The sequence below is a fragment of the Antechinus flavipes genome, chromosome 6, assembly GCF_016432865.1.
Source record: "Antechinus flavipes isolate AdamAnt ecotype Samford, QLD, Australia chromosome 6, AdamAnt_v2, whole genome shotgun sequence".
Lineage (NCBI taxonomy): Eukaryota > Metazoa > Chordata > Mammalia > Dasyuromorphia > Dasyuridae > Antechinus > Antechinus flavipes.
In genome coordinates, this window is record NC_067403.1 from 245381825 (window position 1) to 245398171 (window position 16347).

The 16347-nt window shown below is 31.0% G+C and overlaps 1 protein-coding gene across 1 annotated transcript; it reads left to right on the forward strand.

Moving 5' to 3' along the window:
• Positions 1–14970: 14970 nt before the first annotated feature.
• Positions 14971–15900, forward strand: LOC127540576 (olfactory receptor 10AG1-like). Its single transcript, XM_051965346.1, has one exon. The coding sequence runs from the start codon at positions 14977–14979 to the stop codon at positions 15898–15900; it is 924 nt and encodes a 307-aa protein (XP_051821306.1). The 5' UTR covers positions 14971–14976.
• The last annotated feature ends 447 nt before the right edge of the window (positions 15901–16347 follow it).

Consider the following 16347-nt stretch of genomic DNA (forward strand, 5'->3'; position numbering starts at 1 on the left):
TTTTGACCCATTTCACTGAATTAATGTATTCATTAATACATCAATGTATAATATGTATATGGATATGTATTTCTTCTATTTGATTAGGGAATCTGAGGCCTATCTCTTTTCCAATAAGTATCCAATAGTTGGATACTTATAAATAAACAAAATATATATTCAATTGAATCCACTGAAATAATCTCAAATACTTCTACTCTTTGATAATAGTCTTTTAGCATTTGGGGGGATTTTTTTTTTGCATTTTATCTTTTATTTTATGTTTACATAATCTCTTATTTTATCTTAAAGTGTCAGTAGCCATATTATATCTAAAGCTATTTGCAGATGTTATTGTCCACTTTTTGGGAAATGCAATATGTGTTTAAGGGTAATTTTAATTATAAATAATTTTATTCTTCCATGGTCACTTTAGAATTTCATTTTCTCATCCACTGCTCAATCAATAGTGTCTCCATTTTAATGTGTTTTCTTCCCTAATTACCTAATTAGGGAATTCCCCTTGTCATTCAGGGGAAAAAAAATGTATGTCCAATTGACAAATGTATGTCAATAGCACTCTGGTTATATTGTTTTTAAATGTAGAATATTGAAAAAGAAACATCTATTAAAATACAGTTATCTGTAGAAATATTTTTTTAAAACATAAATTCAATTTTTTAGGTTAAGAATTTAAGACTGGATATAGCAGGCAGGCAGGATATCTAGATGATTAAGTAGATAGACAGCAGGGATGAGAGTCATGAAGACTACTCTTCCTGAATTCAAATCTACTCTCAGACATTTGCTAGTTACATAATACTGGGCAAGTCACTTAAAAATGTTTGCCTCAGTTTCTCATCTGATTTCAAAGATGAGCAAGCAGTGGGGGAGGAAATGAAAGAAGGAAGGATGGATGGAAATAAGAAAGGAAGGAAGGAAGAAAGAAAATAATTTATTAAGAATCTACTATTTACCAAATAAGGAAATGTGTATTAAGCATTCACTATGTTCCATATATCACTGTAAATTTTATTTCACTTAATCCTCACAACAACCTTGAAATGTATGGTCTATTATTGTAAGTTTTAACTGAGAAAAATGAGGTACACATAGCTTATGTGATTTGTTGAAAGTGGCAGAACTAATCAGGTCTGTAGTCACATTTGATTTCAGGGCTTTCTTGACTCTAAGCTGTGTTCTAAAATTATAGCACCAAACTTCGTGGGGAAAAAAAAAATGACTGAACTTATTTCACAATTTTTACTGATAAAGACAGAAGGACAATTTAATTTTTTAATGAGTTATTTTGTTCTATGTTTATTCTATTCTATTATTTCCTTTAAACACATACATGTTTACTACATACTCACTGGTAAAGAAATAGGAGATTTGAGCTAGAACTGAATATTAAATTTACAATGGCAAGAATGGCATTGATATATTTGGTGGTTGAGGCTCAGTTCTAAACATGGAAGGAAACTCATAATCATCTCACTTGACATATGAGGGAAATGAGGGACAGAGAAGGTAAATGGCATTCTAATGAAAATTTTGAGGAGAAGGTTCAGTGATGGAATTAGAAGATGTCATCTGCAACCAAGATCAAGATGGCTAGAATGTCTGTAGAATTCAACACATTGTTTAAAAAATAAAAGCTAGGGGGTTGAGCCAAATGACTACCATTTTTTCTGACCTCTTCCTACAATCCTCAGAGTAATTAGCAAATCCAGCCTCTAAATTAGTTTTGGAGGTACAGAACCCATGAATATTGGAAATATAATAAATTACCAACAGAAGGTAATTTTGAAGATTACCAAGAAAGGTCTGTTTCAATGGGGCATGAATGGAGGTGGGTCAAGCACAAGCAGGCCCAGCACAGATGTCAAATGCAGGCAGCAAATAGTCCTGAGGTTGTTTTGGGCTTGGCATGCTGGAAAATCTATAGGGAGGAATCTACAATGGTGTTGGCTCCTCTGCCCTGTCTGTAAGCCAACACATCAGCAAAGAAGTCATAAAACATCCAAACATGAATAGGTGAAACAGCAAATTATAGACACAATCAATAATTTCATCCAAGAGAATGATAATAATAAGACAACATACCAAAATTTATATGATGTAGCCAAAGCAGTAATAGGGGGAAATTTTATCTCTAGATGCTTACTTGCTTAAAACAGAGAAAGAAAAGATCAATGAATGGGGCTTGCAACTAAAAAAGGTAGAAAGAGAACAAATTAAAAAAACCCAATCAAATACCAAATGTGAAATTCTAAAAATAAAAAGGGTGATAATAAAATTGAAAGTAAAAAGGCTATTGAACTAATAAATAAAACTAGGAGTTGGCTTTATGAAAAAAATACAAAATTGATAAAACTTTAGTTAATTTGATTAGAAAAAGGAAAGAGGATAATCAAATTGTTAGTCTAAAAATGAAAAGGAAGATCTTTCAAACAGTGAAGAAGAAACTAAATCAATAATTAGGAATTATTTTGCCTTTATGCCAATAAATTTGATAACCTAAGTGAAATGGAGGAATATATACAAAAATATAGATTGTCAGATTAACAGAAAAGGAAATAAATTATCTAAATAGTATCATTTTGGAAGAAGAAATAAAACAAGTTATTAATCAACTCCCTAAGAAAAAATCCCCAGGACCAAATGGATTTACATGTAAACTCTACCAAATATTTAAAGAACAATTAGCTCCAATACTATACAAAATATTTGAAAAGATAGTGAAAGGACTCCTATCAAATCCTTTTATGACACAGAAATGAAACTGATACCTAAATCAGGTAGGAGGATAACAAAGAAAATTATAGACCAATCTCCCTAATGAATATTGATGCAAAAATCTTAAATAAAATATTATCAAAGAGATTACAGAAAGTCACCCCCAGGATAATACATCTAGTAGGATTAATACCAGGAATGTAGGGCTGGTTCAATATTAGGAAAACTATTAACATAATTGACTATATCAATAACCAAATTAACAAAAACCATATGATTATCTCAATAGATGCAGAAAAAATATTTAATAAAATGCAACACCAATTCCTATCAAAGACATTAGAGACCAAAGGAATAAATGGATTTTTGCTTACAATAATCAGTAACATCTATTTAAAATCAAATGTTTGTGGTAGTCCTTGTTGTTGTGACAAGAAACTGGAAACTCAATGGATGCCCATCAATTGGAGAATGGCTGAAAAAGTTAGGGTATATGAATGTATGGAATATTATTGTTCTGTAAGAAATGACCAGCAGGATGATTTCAGAGAGGCCTGGAGAGAATTACATGAACTGGTGCTAAGTGAAATGAGGAGAACCAGGTGATCATTGTACATGGCAACACGAAGATTACAAAATATATCATAATGTTATATGTGTGTGTGTATGTATATATATATATATATATATAAATTTTATATAGTCAACCATCATAATCTTGCTATTATTGTGTACGGTGTTTCTTGGTTCTGCTCACTTCACTCAGTATTAGTTACAGCACATCTTTCCAGGCTTTTCTAAAATTATCCTCCATTTCATTTGTATGGAATAATAATATGCCATTATGTTCATATACCATAATAGAATTCTCCAGTTGCAGTGTGGGCTCAAAGAACATGCACAATTTTATATCCCTTTGGGCATATTTTTAAATTGCTGTCCCAAATGGCTGGATCAATGAAATCAGATTTTTATTAGAACTACATTACATATTTTTCCACTGGGTAGTTTTTAATTAAAATGTGAATAAATCGTTTTGTGTAAATTTATTTATTTAATATTATAAAATTTATTTTGTTTGTTTTTTTATCATTGTTTACACACAGACAGGAATGTTATTCTTGTTGAAAAACTGTGTCCAACATATTTAACATGTTTGCCATCTGGGGGAGGGGGTGGAGGGAGAGAGGGGAAAAATCGGAACAGAAGTGAGTGCAAGGGATAATGTTGTAAAAAATTACCCTGGCATGGGTTCTGTCAATAAAAAAGTTATAATTATTTAAAAAAAAAAAGAAAAACTATGTCCAATTGTTAGAAAATATGTGAATCTGTATATATCAATTAACATTTTATTCTACTATAAATTAAATTATGATTTATATTAATTATTACTATATATACTATCATTATATTATAATTAATAAAAACTGCACCGTTGATTTATTAATAATTTACTTGTTATATTTATTCTATAATATGTTATATTTTATATCACATGTTTATATTATATCACAATTATTACTTATATTATATTACATTACTTAGAATATGTATTACATCAGTACATTCCATGATTTATTAACAGAAGAAGAATTTTGTGAATAAAAAGCTATGATATGTAACTGTTTTACAGATCTTAAGGAACTTTGAAAATGTTAACTATTACCAAGATCTCTTCTATGCCAATAAATATGAACTCCTCTTGTTCCTTTCTTCCTTCAATCCTCTCAATCCGTCAACTTCCCAAAACTGACCTCTTAACTTTTACTAGTGTGTTGATTTGTTCAATGTTTCTATATGAACAAAAAATTTCGATTATAAGGTATTTGAAGTTCCTGGAAAATAAGAAATTGATCAAAAGATGATAGAGCTTTAAGTGTTGCTATAAGTTTTTTGGAGACAATAAATTAAAATTTTCAGGTTACAGAAGAATGGGAGAAAATAAGGTAGTCTTTAAAAGACTTGTCAGATTTTAATAAGCAAAGAACATTGGAAGAATAATTTTTAAAAATATCATGGGCCAAAAAGGGTTGTCTGAAAAGTATAAAGCAATAAAGGATATACAGTTGGGACAATGTAGAGTGTCTATATACGTGTGTGTGTGAGTGTGTGTGTGTGTGTGTGTGTGTGTGTTATAAGGTTATAGTTCCCATTATCTGGAGATTACCATCTTATAAAACAGAATTAGTGCAATGTTGAATGGTGTTCCTTTTGCCATTGATGTGAATGAAAATGATTTTCATAATTTTTGCTAGATGACATTATCTAGTTCCATGTTTTCATATAAATCCTGAAGAAAAATAATCACAGCACACTTTAGCATCATTCTTGGCAAATTGGAAATACTTCATATTTACTACCTGATTGATTCTATTCTTTTCCAAAGAATACAGAATGTCTTCATATAGCAAAGAATGTTGGGGAGGGAGATTATAACATAATATATTAAGCAGAGGAGGAATTAATCCTACCTTCCCTTCTTTGCTGAGGGGGAAAAAAGAGGACCCAAGAAGGAAAATGGTTATCTCACTTTGGATTGATTATTATTAGCAGCAAAATAAAGAAGTAATGACAGGGTGCAATATCAGTTCTGGTTGAATTCATTCTACTGGGATTTTCTGATTTACTAACCTCCATTTGTTTTGAGATTTTCTTAGTCAAGTACCAAAGTATACTAATAAGAAATGTCTTCTCATTTTCATAATCAAGACTGACCTACATTTCCAAACTAATAGGTAATTTTCCTTTGGACTTTTCCTTCTTGAAAATTTATTACATGTCAATCACTCTCCCCAGAATACTGACAGATTATTGGTCCCAGCAGAGAACTATTTCATTTTTGACTGTTCTGTATAAACTAGCTTTCCTCAAATTTTCAGTAGTGAAGCATACTTGCTCTTGGCTGTGATGGATTATGACCATTATGTTGTGATCTCTAAACTTCTGATCATGAATCACAAGATATGTATGAATTAGTTGTGGTTTCCTGGGTAATTGGAATCCTAGTACTGACAGAAGAGACATACCAGATTTTCTGTCTGAATAGCACAATTCCCATTTTGTGACAGAAAAACTCAGGGATTATGCAATAGTTAAGCACGTAAGAAGCTCAGAATGGAAGATGACATATGGTCTTATGGCTCAGAATCTCAGATTTTTCTCTTATGTAATATTTCCTCATTAAGACATGTCCAGGTTATTGGACTTTGAGCCAGAATACCTTCCTTCTCATTAAAATATGAAAAGTAGCATGGGAGAGGTGATGTCCCAATAGTGCTAAGAGAGGCAGGAACCATTTCTACTTATATAAAGTGACTTTGATGAAAAGATCATTTTGAGTAGAGAAGTTATCATTTTTCCAAGCTATGGCTTCAATTTGTCATAGCAATAATGACAAGAATGAATTCAAATCCTTACCCTAAAAAAATGCAGAACTTTGGATAAATCATTCAAATTGTTTGAATTTCAATCTCTTACCCTGCACAATGGAAACACTAGTAGTACTTCCATTGAATGTGGATGTGAGGTTTAGATAAAATAATTCATGTTAACATCTTTGTTATCATTTAAAAAATCAATATTGCCACTTAAATAACCATATCATTTTAATATATTCATTAGGGAAATTATCATCTAGATATGATCAATTCTATCTGAAAAAGGTAAGTGTGGTCTTTTTGCAGCCTCTCGTCAAGTTTCTTTTACTTAAAAATAATTTTTGCTTGGATTCTCAAAGATCCAAGATTTCTCTTACAGTTCTGATTTCTCTTATAGTGGGGTTTTTTATGACCCCACTAAAGGATAGAGACTAAAAGGATGTCCAAGGAGTGGAAGATTTTTTTATATAGAATATCCTCTTCTACCTTCCTATCCAAAATATAGGAAGGGAATCTTTACTACTAGACACAAAAGTAGACAAATGAATAAATCCCTGATTCTTATTTATAAATACTTTTATATTTCCAGGGGGTGTAAAAAATCACAGTTAATTTCCATAATATCCCATCCATTTAATTACTTTCTTTTAAGATTTAAAAAAAGACAAGTATTGGATCAACCATATATTATCACTTATCCAGTATTCCAGAACTCTATTTCTTCCAGATTCCATTGCTAAAAGCAGGAAAGCAGGCTTTGTCATCTGTTCTCCAAGAAAAATGTTTTTTTTTCCTAATAATTAGTCTCAGCTGAGCTTCCTCTTGTGCAGTCAATTTAAACTATTTGAGCATAATTTGACTTTTTTTCTTTTCAATTCATAAAATGTCTTCAAATATCATTTTTTTCTGAAATTATTTTTTAACAAAACCACTAAAATCCTATATCAATATGTGTCCAATAATTCATTGATGAATACCCATTTTTATTCCAGGTTGTGAATTGTTTTGTGCTTCCAAAAACAATGCTATGAATATTTTGATATCTGTGGGGTGTTTCTTTCTTATTGATTTCCTTCCAGTATATGTGACAGTAATCAAACTGCTGATCCAAAGGGAATAAATAGATTAGTGATTTTTCTAGTAAAATGTCAAATGGATTTTCCAAAATGTTGGATCAATTAATACCTTCAATCCAAGGATAACATAATTCTTGTTTCTTAATGGAACCCAAAACATGATTATGCCTGTTTTGTTCTTGTTTAATTTTCTTTTTTTTTCTTTTCTTCTTCTTTTTTTTTAATTTAACCAATTTATTGGATATGGTATCAAAAGTTATGTTGATTTTCATTTTGTGGCAGAGAACAATTTAAATAAAAACTGCATTGATATCAATTTGCCCATTAATTATTGGGACTAAATATAATGCCTAAGGGTACTTAGGGAGCATAATGGATAAAACATTGTGCTTGGAGTCAGGAAAACTGATTTCTAATTTGACCTCAGAAACCATTATCAAAGAAAAAAAGAAAAATAAACTATAATCTGTGTGACTGAGTTGATCAAAGAATTTCTGTTTGCTTCTGTTCCTTCAGCTAGAAAAATGGACAAAGTAATAGTACCTACATTTCAGGTTTCTTGTGAGGTACAAGTGAGACAAATTTTTTTAAAGCATATAACATAGTGCCTGGCAAATAATAGATGTTATAAAATGCAAGAAGCTTTTAAATTATTACCATTATAATTACTAATATTCTATTTCTAAATCACATGTAGTTTATGTATATAAATATGCATACAAGCATAAATATGTATATGTGTATGTGCACATATATGTATATGTTAGAAATAGAACTTTTATCAAAAACTTTTTAGACATTTTCCCCAAATGGACATTTTTTTCCATTGCATTAAAATTACTTATACCCTAACTACATAAAACTGAAATTGTTTAATGTTTATGATCATTTCTGTTTTTTACTTGAGATGTTATCTTGTCAAGAATGCTAATCTTAAAATCACTTTGAACCTGTGTTCAAAAACTGCTTCTAAAATTTATTATCATGACACTTGCTAACTCACTTAAATTTTGACTACCTCAGTTTTCTAATTAATGTTAAATCATATTCGACTCTATGTGATTTCTTTTGGGTTTTTCTTTAAAAAATATTCTTGAATGATTTGACATTTCCTTCTGGGGCTCATTTTACAAATGAAAAACTGAGGTAAATAGACTAAAGTGACTTGTCTGGGGACACATAGCCAATAAGTGTGTGAGGCCAGATTTGAATTCAGAAAGATAAGGATTTCAGGCATAATAGTCTTTTAAAAAAAAACTGCCTCCAGTCACTGCTGGTTCATTTTATTCTAATATAAAATAGAAAACTATTTGGCATGCCCTCATTTATTATGTGTTATATTCTCCATGGAAGTCAAAAATTGGGGAAACTCTAATAGATTCCAAGATTTTTTGGTAATACCCCTTTCTTTGGTCAAATAGAACTTGATCGAAAAATGTTCTCATTCATTGAAAAATAGTGATACCTTTATCACTGTAACACATTACATATAATATTAGTATGTAAGTAATTGCATTCATATTTATTATATTATTTTGTGAAATATGAAAAGATGAATAGAAAATTTAAAAAATAATAATTATGAGGATTAAATGAATTCACAATATGATTCTGTAGTATTTCACAGGTCTTAAAATCACTATATAAAAATTCTAATAACTCTTATTAGTTATTAATTATTTGTTACTATTATTAGCTTTCCATGTTATGTGCAATTCTTCTAAACATGTTTCCACATTTATCAAGCTACACAAGAAAATTCATATGAAAATTAGAAAAAAAGCAAGCAAACAACAACAAAGAAAGTGAAAATACTATGTTATGTTCTATATTCAGTCCCCACATTCCTTTTTCTAAAGGCAGATGGCTCTCTCTATCACAGGTCTATTGGAATTAGCCTGAATTACTTCATTGTTAAAAAAAGCCACATCTATCTCAGTAGATCATCACATAATGCTGTTGTTGCTGTGTACAATGTTCTCTTGCTTCTACTCACTTCACTCAGCAACAGTTTATGTAAGTCTTTCCAGTTCTTTCTGAAATCATCCTGCTTATATTTCTTTACAGAACAATAATATTCCATTATATTAATATACCATAACTTCTTCAGCTATTCCCCAACTGATGGGCATTCACGATGTTTTCAGTTGCTTGCCACTACAAAAGGGATTACTGCAAACATTTTTTGCACTCATGGGTTCTTTTCCCTTTTTAAATAATCTCTTTGGAATATAGACCTAGTAGAGACACTGCTGGATCAAAGGATATGTACAGCTTGTTAATTTTTGTTCATCTACTATAAAATATTGAATAATACTTTTGATCTGATAGTGTACCCTTAAGGGAAGGACCAGTTATTTCATATCAAAGGTACAAGTCCAGTTTGAAAAGAAATACATTAATTGGCATGTTCAAAAATCTGTTTTTATTAATATCAAATTCAGATGTTTTGGTTACTGATTTCATGTGTGGTATGACCTTACAGGACCCTTTAGAGTGCACAGCTGAAAAACATGTTTTTGTGTCAAATTAGAATAAATAAATAAAGCATTTCCCAGAAGATGGAGGAGTAGAGAAAAGGACAATCAATCTTTTGAAGACAAGTAACATTACTTATGAAAGTAGGAAAATATATTGTTGATACATACTAAATTGTTACATTAGTCTATTTAATACTGGTCCTAATTTCTGATTTGATCTTATAGTGGGATGAGGTCACATTGATGAGTGTGCTTCAAGGATCATTAGGCCAACAAAAAGTCAGAAGGAGACATTTTTCTGTCCTAATCCTACTTAAAAGGTCCAAAGGAGAAGTCTATAATACTTGGATTAGCACAAACTTGGAGCACCAATACTGGGTCTTGGAATCAAGCACTCAATAGCAGTAGCAGCAGCAGCAGTAGCAGCAGCTTCAGGAGCTTTCAGCCTAGAGATGGTAAGTAGACCAGATGGATAGAATGGAATCATGGGATATTTTGTTGTTGTTGTTGTTGGCATTGGGTGCAAATGGTGTTGTTATGCAAATTTATTGTCCATTAAAAGTAGGGAAGAGAGGAATGCTAGTGTCTTTCACAAATGATCAGGTTAGTTGATGGTACTTTCAAGTCCAAGAGGAACATTTAGACAAGATCATAGCATAGAAAAGGAGAATAAAGACAATGGCTCCTTTAGAATCATACGACCTTGGAAATACCAAAAAATTTGTTTTTTTGACAAATAGAGGCTCTGAAAACAGTTACACAAAAGATCCTGAAACATGGAACAATGCCTTGCCAAACATCAGAAGAGAAAAAAATAAACTTTAACATAAAGAGCAATGTCCAAAAATAATTTAGAAAAAAAGTGAGGAACCAACAAAATAATAATTGAATATAAAATGCTTTCCCTCCTTGAAAGGAGGAAAAACCAAGATACAAACTCAGAAGTCAGTAATATGAAAAAAAAAACTACAAGCAAAGCTGAAAAGAAAATTTTGAAACTATGACCAGAAAGCAATCTCAGAATCAAAGAAATAAGGAGTTAAAGTATAAAGAAAACATTCAAAATCAATTCAAGAAAATTTTATAAAAGATCATTACCAAGTTGGGAATGAGGCACAAAAAAAAAAAAAAAAAAAAAAAACTGAAGGAAATATGCATTATAAAAAAGCAAAATTGATCAAATAGGGAAAAAAGGAAAATTTCATGAAGAAAAAAAATTACAAATGGGAATGTGGAAGGTGATAACTCTATGAGTCTTTTAAGTCCTAGTAAAATAAATCTAAAGAAAGAAAAAGAAATATGAAATATCTCCTCACAAAAAAACTTCTTGGAAAATATTTTCATGGAATATAACTTAAGAATTATTGGGCTAACTGAAAGCCTTAATAAAAAAATGAGAGCCTACATCTCATTCAACAAGAAAGTGTAAAGGAAAACTGATGTCTTAAATGTAAAGGGTATAACAGAAATGGAAAGAATCCTCCAGGCACCTCCTGAAAGTTATCCCAAAATTAAAATTCTCAAGAATAGTATAGTTAAATTTCAGAGTTCCAAGATCAAGAAGACAATATTACAAGTTGATATAAAGACACAATTTAAATATTGTGGAATAATAGTTAGCATCATACAGGACTTAGAAGCTCCCAATATAAAGGAGTGGAAGATTTGGAATATGATATTCCTGAAAGGAAAGAAGCTTAAACTATAAGCAAACATAAAGTACTAGGCAAAACTGAGTCTTTTAAGAGTAAATTGGAATTTAGCAAAATAGTAGACATTCCTTTATGAGATGATAACTGTAACTCAAAAAAGCTTCATAATTATTGCCATTTAGAAGGTATCTACATAGGCAGAAGACACATGTGTGAATCGTAATGTTTGTTTCTCTTCAAGAAGAGAATGTGAGAATGAGAAAGCAGGATGCAATGAAATAATGGGGGAGAGAGAAAAAAGAAAGAATTTTTTTTCATAAAGACCTATGCAAGGAAGACTTATTAGAGTAAAGGCAGAAATCAGGACAAAAAAGGCAATGTTTGAACCTTACTCTCACGTTTGGGATAAAAATATACCTAAAGAGTTGAAATGAAAGGCTGAAGAAGTGTCTATGGTACTTCAGCTGAAGAAAAGAGGCCAGGGAGACAGTCATGATGTCAAACAAAGAAAAAGGAGCAATAGAATGAATTAAAAGAGATAATCAAGGAAATTACATTTCTTTAAAAGGTAATAGAGACAATGGAATAATATCAAAAACTGCATGGCATGTTTTTTCTGTTAAGGGTATCATTTCTCAAATATTATCAAATTGAGATAAATGTGTAAAAATAAGAGCTATTCTACAACTGATATGTGTAATATTCTCTCTAAAATGTAATATTCTCTTGTTGGGGTTTTCTTGGAGTCTCTGGAGGCAGCCATTCTTTCAGTACAGGAATCACCACAAGTGCAGCCTGAGATTAAAGTCCAAATCCTTTATTGTCTCCTTCAAAGTCTTGTCTCCTTCACTTGGGGCTCAGCTAGTTTTTCTGGAAGCCTTCTGGGATCTTGGTTTCAGTGGAGAAGCGAAGGAAGATAGCTTGCCACCATTTAGTTCTCTGGTCTTCCCTCTTTCTGATTCTGACTCAGTTTTTCTGAGTATATACAGTCTCTTATCAAAGGTGTAAATCTTGTAAAATTATAGTAAGTACTAAGTACTTGTACTGAACTAGACAACTGTTAAGCACCATGCTAAATAATCATCATTTCTATCAATTCCCCTGACTTAGCACCTTGTTTCAAGTTCTGGCCCATAATAGATATGTGGTATAGTTAGCGAGACAGACAAATAAATTACATACATATATAGTTTTCAGAAGAAATAAAAAACATCTATAGTCATATAAAAAATTGATAAAACCTTGTTGATTAGAGAAAGGCAATTTAAAACAACTCTGAGGTACTTCCCCATGCTTTTCAGAAATGATGAATGCCAGGGGAGATGAAGGAAAATATTAATAAATTAATAAAATTGAAAATTAATAAACTAATAAAATATTAATAAAAACTAATTAATAGAAGAGTGACATAGTCCAAACATTCTGCATAACAATCTAAAACTATACCTTAATTATAACTAAACTTTAGCTTAATGGGCTAAAAAAATAGGAATATTCTTCAATCTAGCAGTATGTATCACAAAGTAATCAAAGGAAAAGGAAAACATACCTATATGTACAAAAATATTTATAACAGTTTTTTTTTTCTGGTGACAAAGTATTAGAAATCTAGACTTCATTAGTTATGAAATGGCAGAATAAGTTGTATCACATGACTGAGATAGAATAATATTGTGCTATAAGAAATACAAGAAAGATACAGAGGTAGAGACAGAGACAAAAAGGAGGTAAGGAAGGTGCTGACAAATTTGTGCTCTAGGAACAGTTCTGTTTATGAAAAGAAACTTGTAGTCTTTCCTTTCATATTATAAATGAGGAAAATAAGGCACAGAGATAGTAATTGACTTTCTCAGGCAAACATACATATTTAGGTTCAGTTATGGAATTTGAACTCATCTACATCCAGAGTCACTAATTTTTCCATTGCACCAAGCTAACACACTGAACAATGCAAAATGGCTACAAGGGCAATGAGTTGGATTTGAGACTATTCTTTAAAAAAGATAAGAAAAAAAAATGTTTTGGTTCACTTTACTGCTCTCAATAATCCATCAGCAATATCAATTCTCCTGGCATCTACAATCCTTATCCATAACAAAAACAAATAAACCAACAAATTAACAAACAAAAACATTCTCCTACTTCCTGATATCTCCTATCTCTCAAGTACAACAGGTCAAGTAGAGTTCTATTCCATTTCATGCTCAAATTTAACTCTCTGATTGATTATAATTTACCTATATGTTTGTCTCATTCTTCCAGTGGATGATTCTCAAATATTTTGCTTTGGGAATGATCAACTCTAAAGTTTGAAAAGGAGAAAATGGCTTGATGAATGAAAAGGAATTAAAAGTGAAATAACTTGCTACTACAATTGCTGATTTTTTTTTAGTTTTGAATTTTTGCTTCAGTTAGCAGAAATATTTTTTGGTGTTGTACTTATTTCTGAATTCATATCATAAGAGCTATCTACTATACATAAACTTTTAAATATTTATATCCAGTTTTCAGTTTAAATAGATAAAATTACAAAATGCATATTTATTAACTTTAAGATGTTAAGAACCTAATACCAAGTTATCAATAATCAGTATTTTGTGAAGATTCAGAGTTCTCCTAAATGCCATATTTTAAAAGTTCAGTTTTTCTTCAGAAGGATATTACTGATATTTAAATTACATAGACTCTCCTTCATTTGGGTCAGAACTCACCCAATTATGAAATGAGTTTTATGTAAGGTAAGGAATCCTATAGTATCTGAGTCAAGCTTGTTTGGAGACAGATCTTTTTGTCTAGACAACCCAAGACAGGGAGTGGTCTTATATGGAGATATTTTCTATATCTAGAGATAAGATAATATGAGGATGGTATGACTTCAACCACTTTTGGAAGGATATGTAAACTATGGGTCTGTCACCATGATTACCTTTGATATAAGAGAGATTGTCAAATGATCATATTTTATTAATAACCTGTTGACATAAATGATTAAATTAATTAGAAACCATGTCTCTTAAAAATATTTTAATGTCTTACAAGCATAGTATATACATATGGAAAAGATAATGAAGGTTAAATAATATGTGTTTGCTACCTGACAACTATCTGGTACAAATCTTATGATATAGTAATTAAAGAAAGAGAAATTAATTATTGCCTAAAGATTATAAAACAAGACTACACAGTGGAATGAAGACAAATAACACTGGTATTGAAAAATGGCAGAATTATAATAATTTTATTTTCTAGGCAATATTTTATATGAAGAACATGGCTGCTGTCATTAGGCAAACAGCATGAAATAAAATAGAAAATTTAGTGTATTGCAAAATTTTATTCCTATTGAAACAGGATTTTGAGGAATTTTTTTTCCTAAGAATGATGATTATAGAACTTTCTAAGTGCATAGTGTAGATTAAAGACCAAAATCACTTATTGTTTTATTTAGCTCATTTCCCCCAATTATATAGAATGTTGGAATTCCATCAGGAATTGAAAAAAATGTAACACTGAAGGTTGGAGTTGATGATGGAAACATGAAATTACATCTAGGAGAAATATAATAAATCTTCAAATCCAACTTTTGCTATTTGGAAGAGTGAAACTGAAGACCAGAAAACAAGAGTGATCTTTATTCTGAATTCATCATTTTGACAGGCGGAAGAAAGACCTAATGGTAGGAAAAAATTTCACAACTGTGATGGAATTCATTCTCCTGGGATTTTCTGACCTTCCCAACCTACAAGGATTTCTCTTTGGAATATTCTCTGTCATCTACCTAAGTATACTGATAGGGAATGGCCTCCTCATTGTTATAACCAAGATTGATTCAACTCTTCAAACTCCTATGTATTTTTTTCTGGGACAGTTTTCTTTTTTGGAAATCTGTTACACATCTGTCACTCTCCCCAGGATGCTGGTAGATCTCTACTCCCAGAAGAGAACTATTTCATTACTAGCTTGTGCTGTACAAACTTGTTTCCTTTATATTCTGGGAGGGGCAGAATGCTTGCTCCTGACTGTGATGGCTTATGACCGTTATGTGGCCATTTGTAAGCCTCTCTACTATCCTATTATCATGAATCACAAAGTGTGTGTTCAACTGGTTATGGCTTCCTGGATGACTGGGGTTCCATTATTAATAGAGGAGACATACCAAATTTTTTCTCTGAACTTTTGTGGTCCCAACAAAATCAATCACATTTTCTGTGATGCCCCACCTTTATTTCAGTTGGCCTGTGGAGAAACATATAAGATAGAGGTTTCTGTCCATGTTATTGCTCTATTATTTGGCATAATTCCTTTTCTATTGATACTTACTTCTTATGTCAAAATCATAACTACTATCTTGAAACTGCCTTCAACCTCAAAAAGATCAAAAGCCTTCTCTACTTGTTCATCTCACCTTATAGTTGTTGCCTTATTCTATGGGTCAGCATGTATTGTGTATTTGCAGCCAAAATCCACACAATCAGCGGGATCAGGAAAATTGCTTGCTCTTTTCTACACCACTGTAACACCAATGTTTAATCCCCTTATATACAGTCTGAGAAATAAGGATGTCATTGCTGCACTGAGAAAACTACTTCCTAAATAAATCAAGTTGTGGAGCAATTAGTCAAATTTATAACCATTAGTTTTCTTTTCTTCCACATTTCCTAATATATATGACAGAGACAGAGACAGACAGAGACACAGAGATAGACACACACAGATATAGAATAGATTTAACACATTTGATGAAACTAAATATCCACCTAACTTTTATTGTTTTTCATGGAATTTGCAGTCAACTAAACAATTCAGTTTCTCTTCCTCTCTTTCTTTCTCCCTCTTTTATCTATATATGTGTATAAATACATTCATACATGTAAACATACACTTCTATACAATGTATATGTGAGTATATATATGCAAACAAACATATATACATAATCATATAATCACAATATGTGTGTATAGATAACATTAATATGTTTATAGTATCTATACCAAATACATAAATATATTTATAAATACATACATGTATAGATACACATATGTG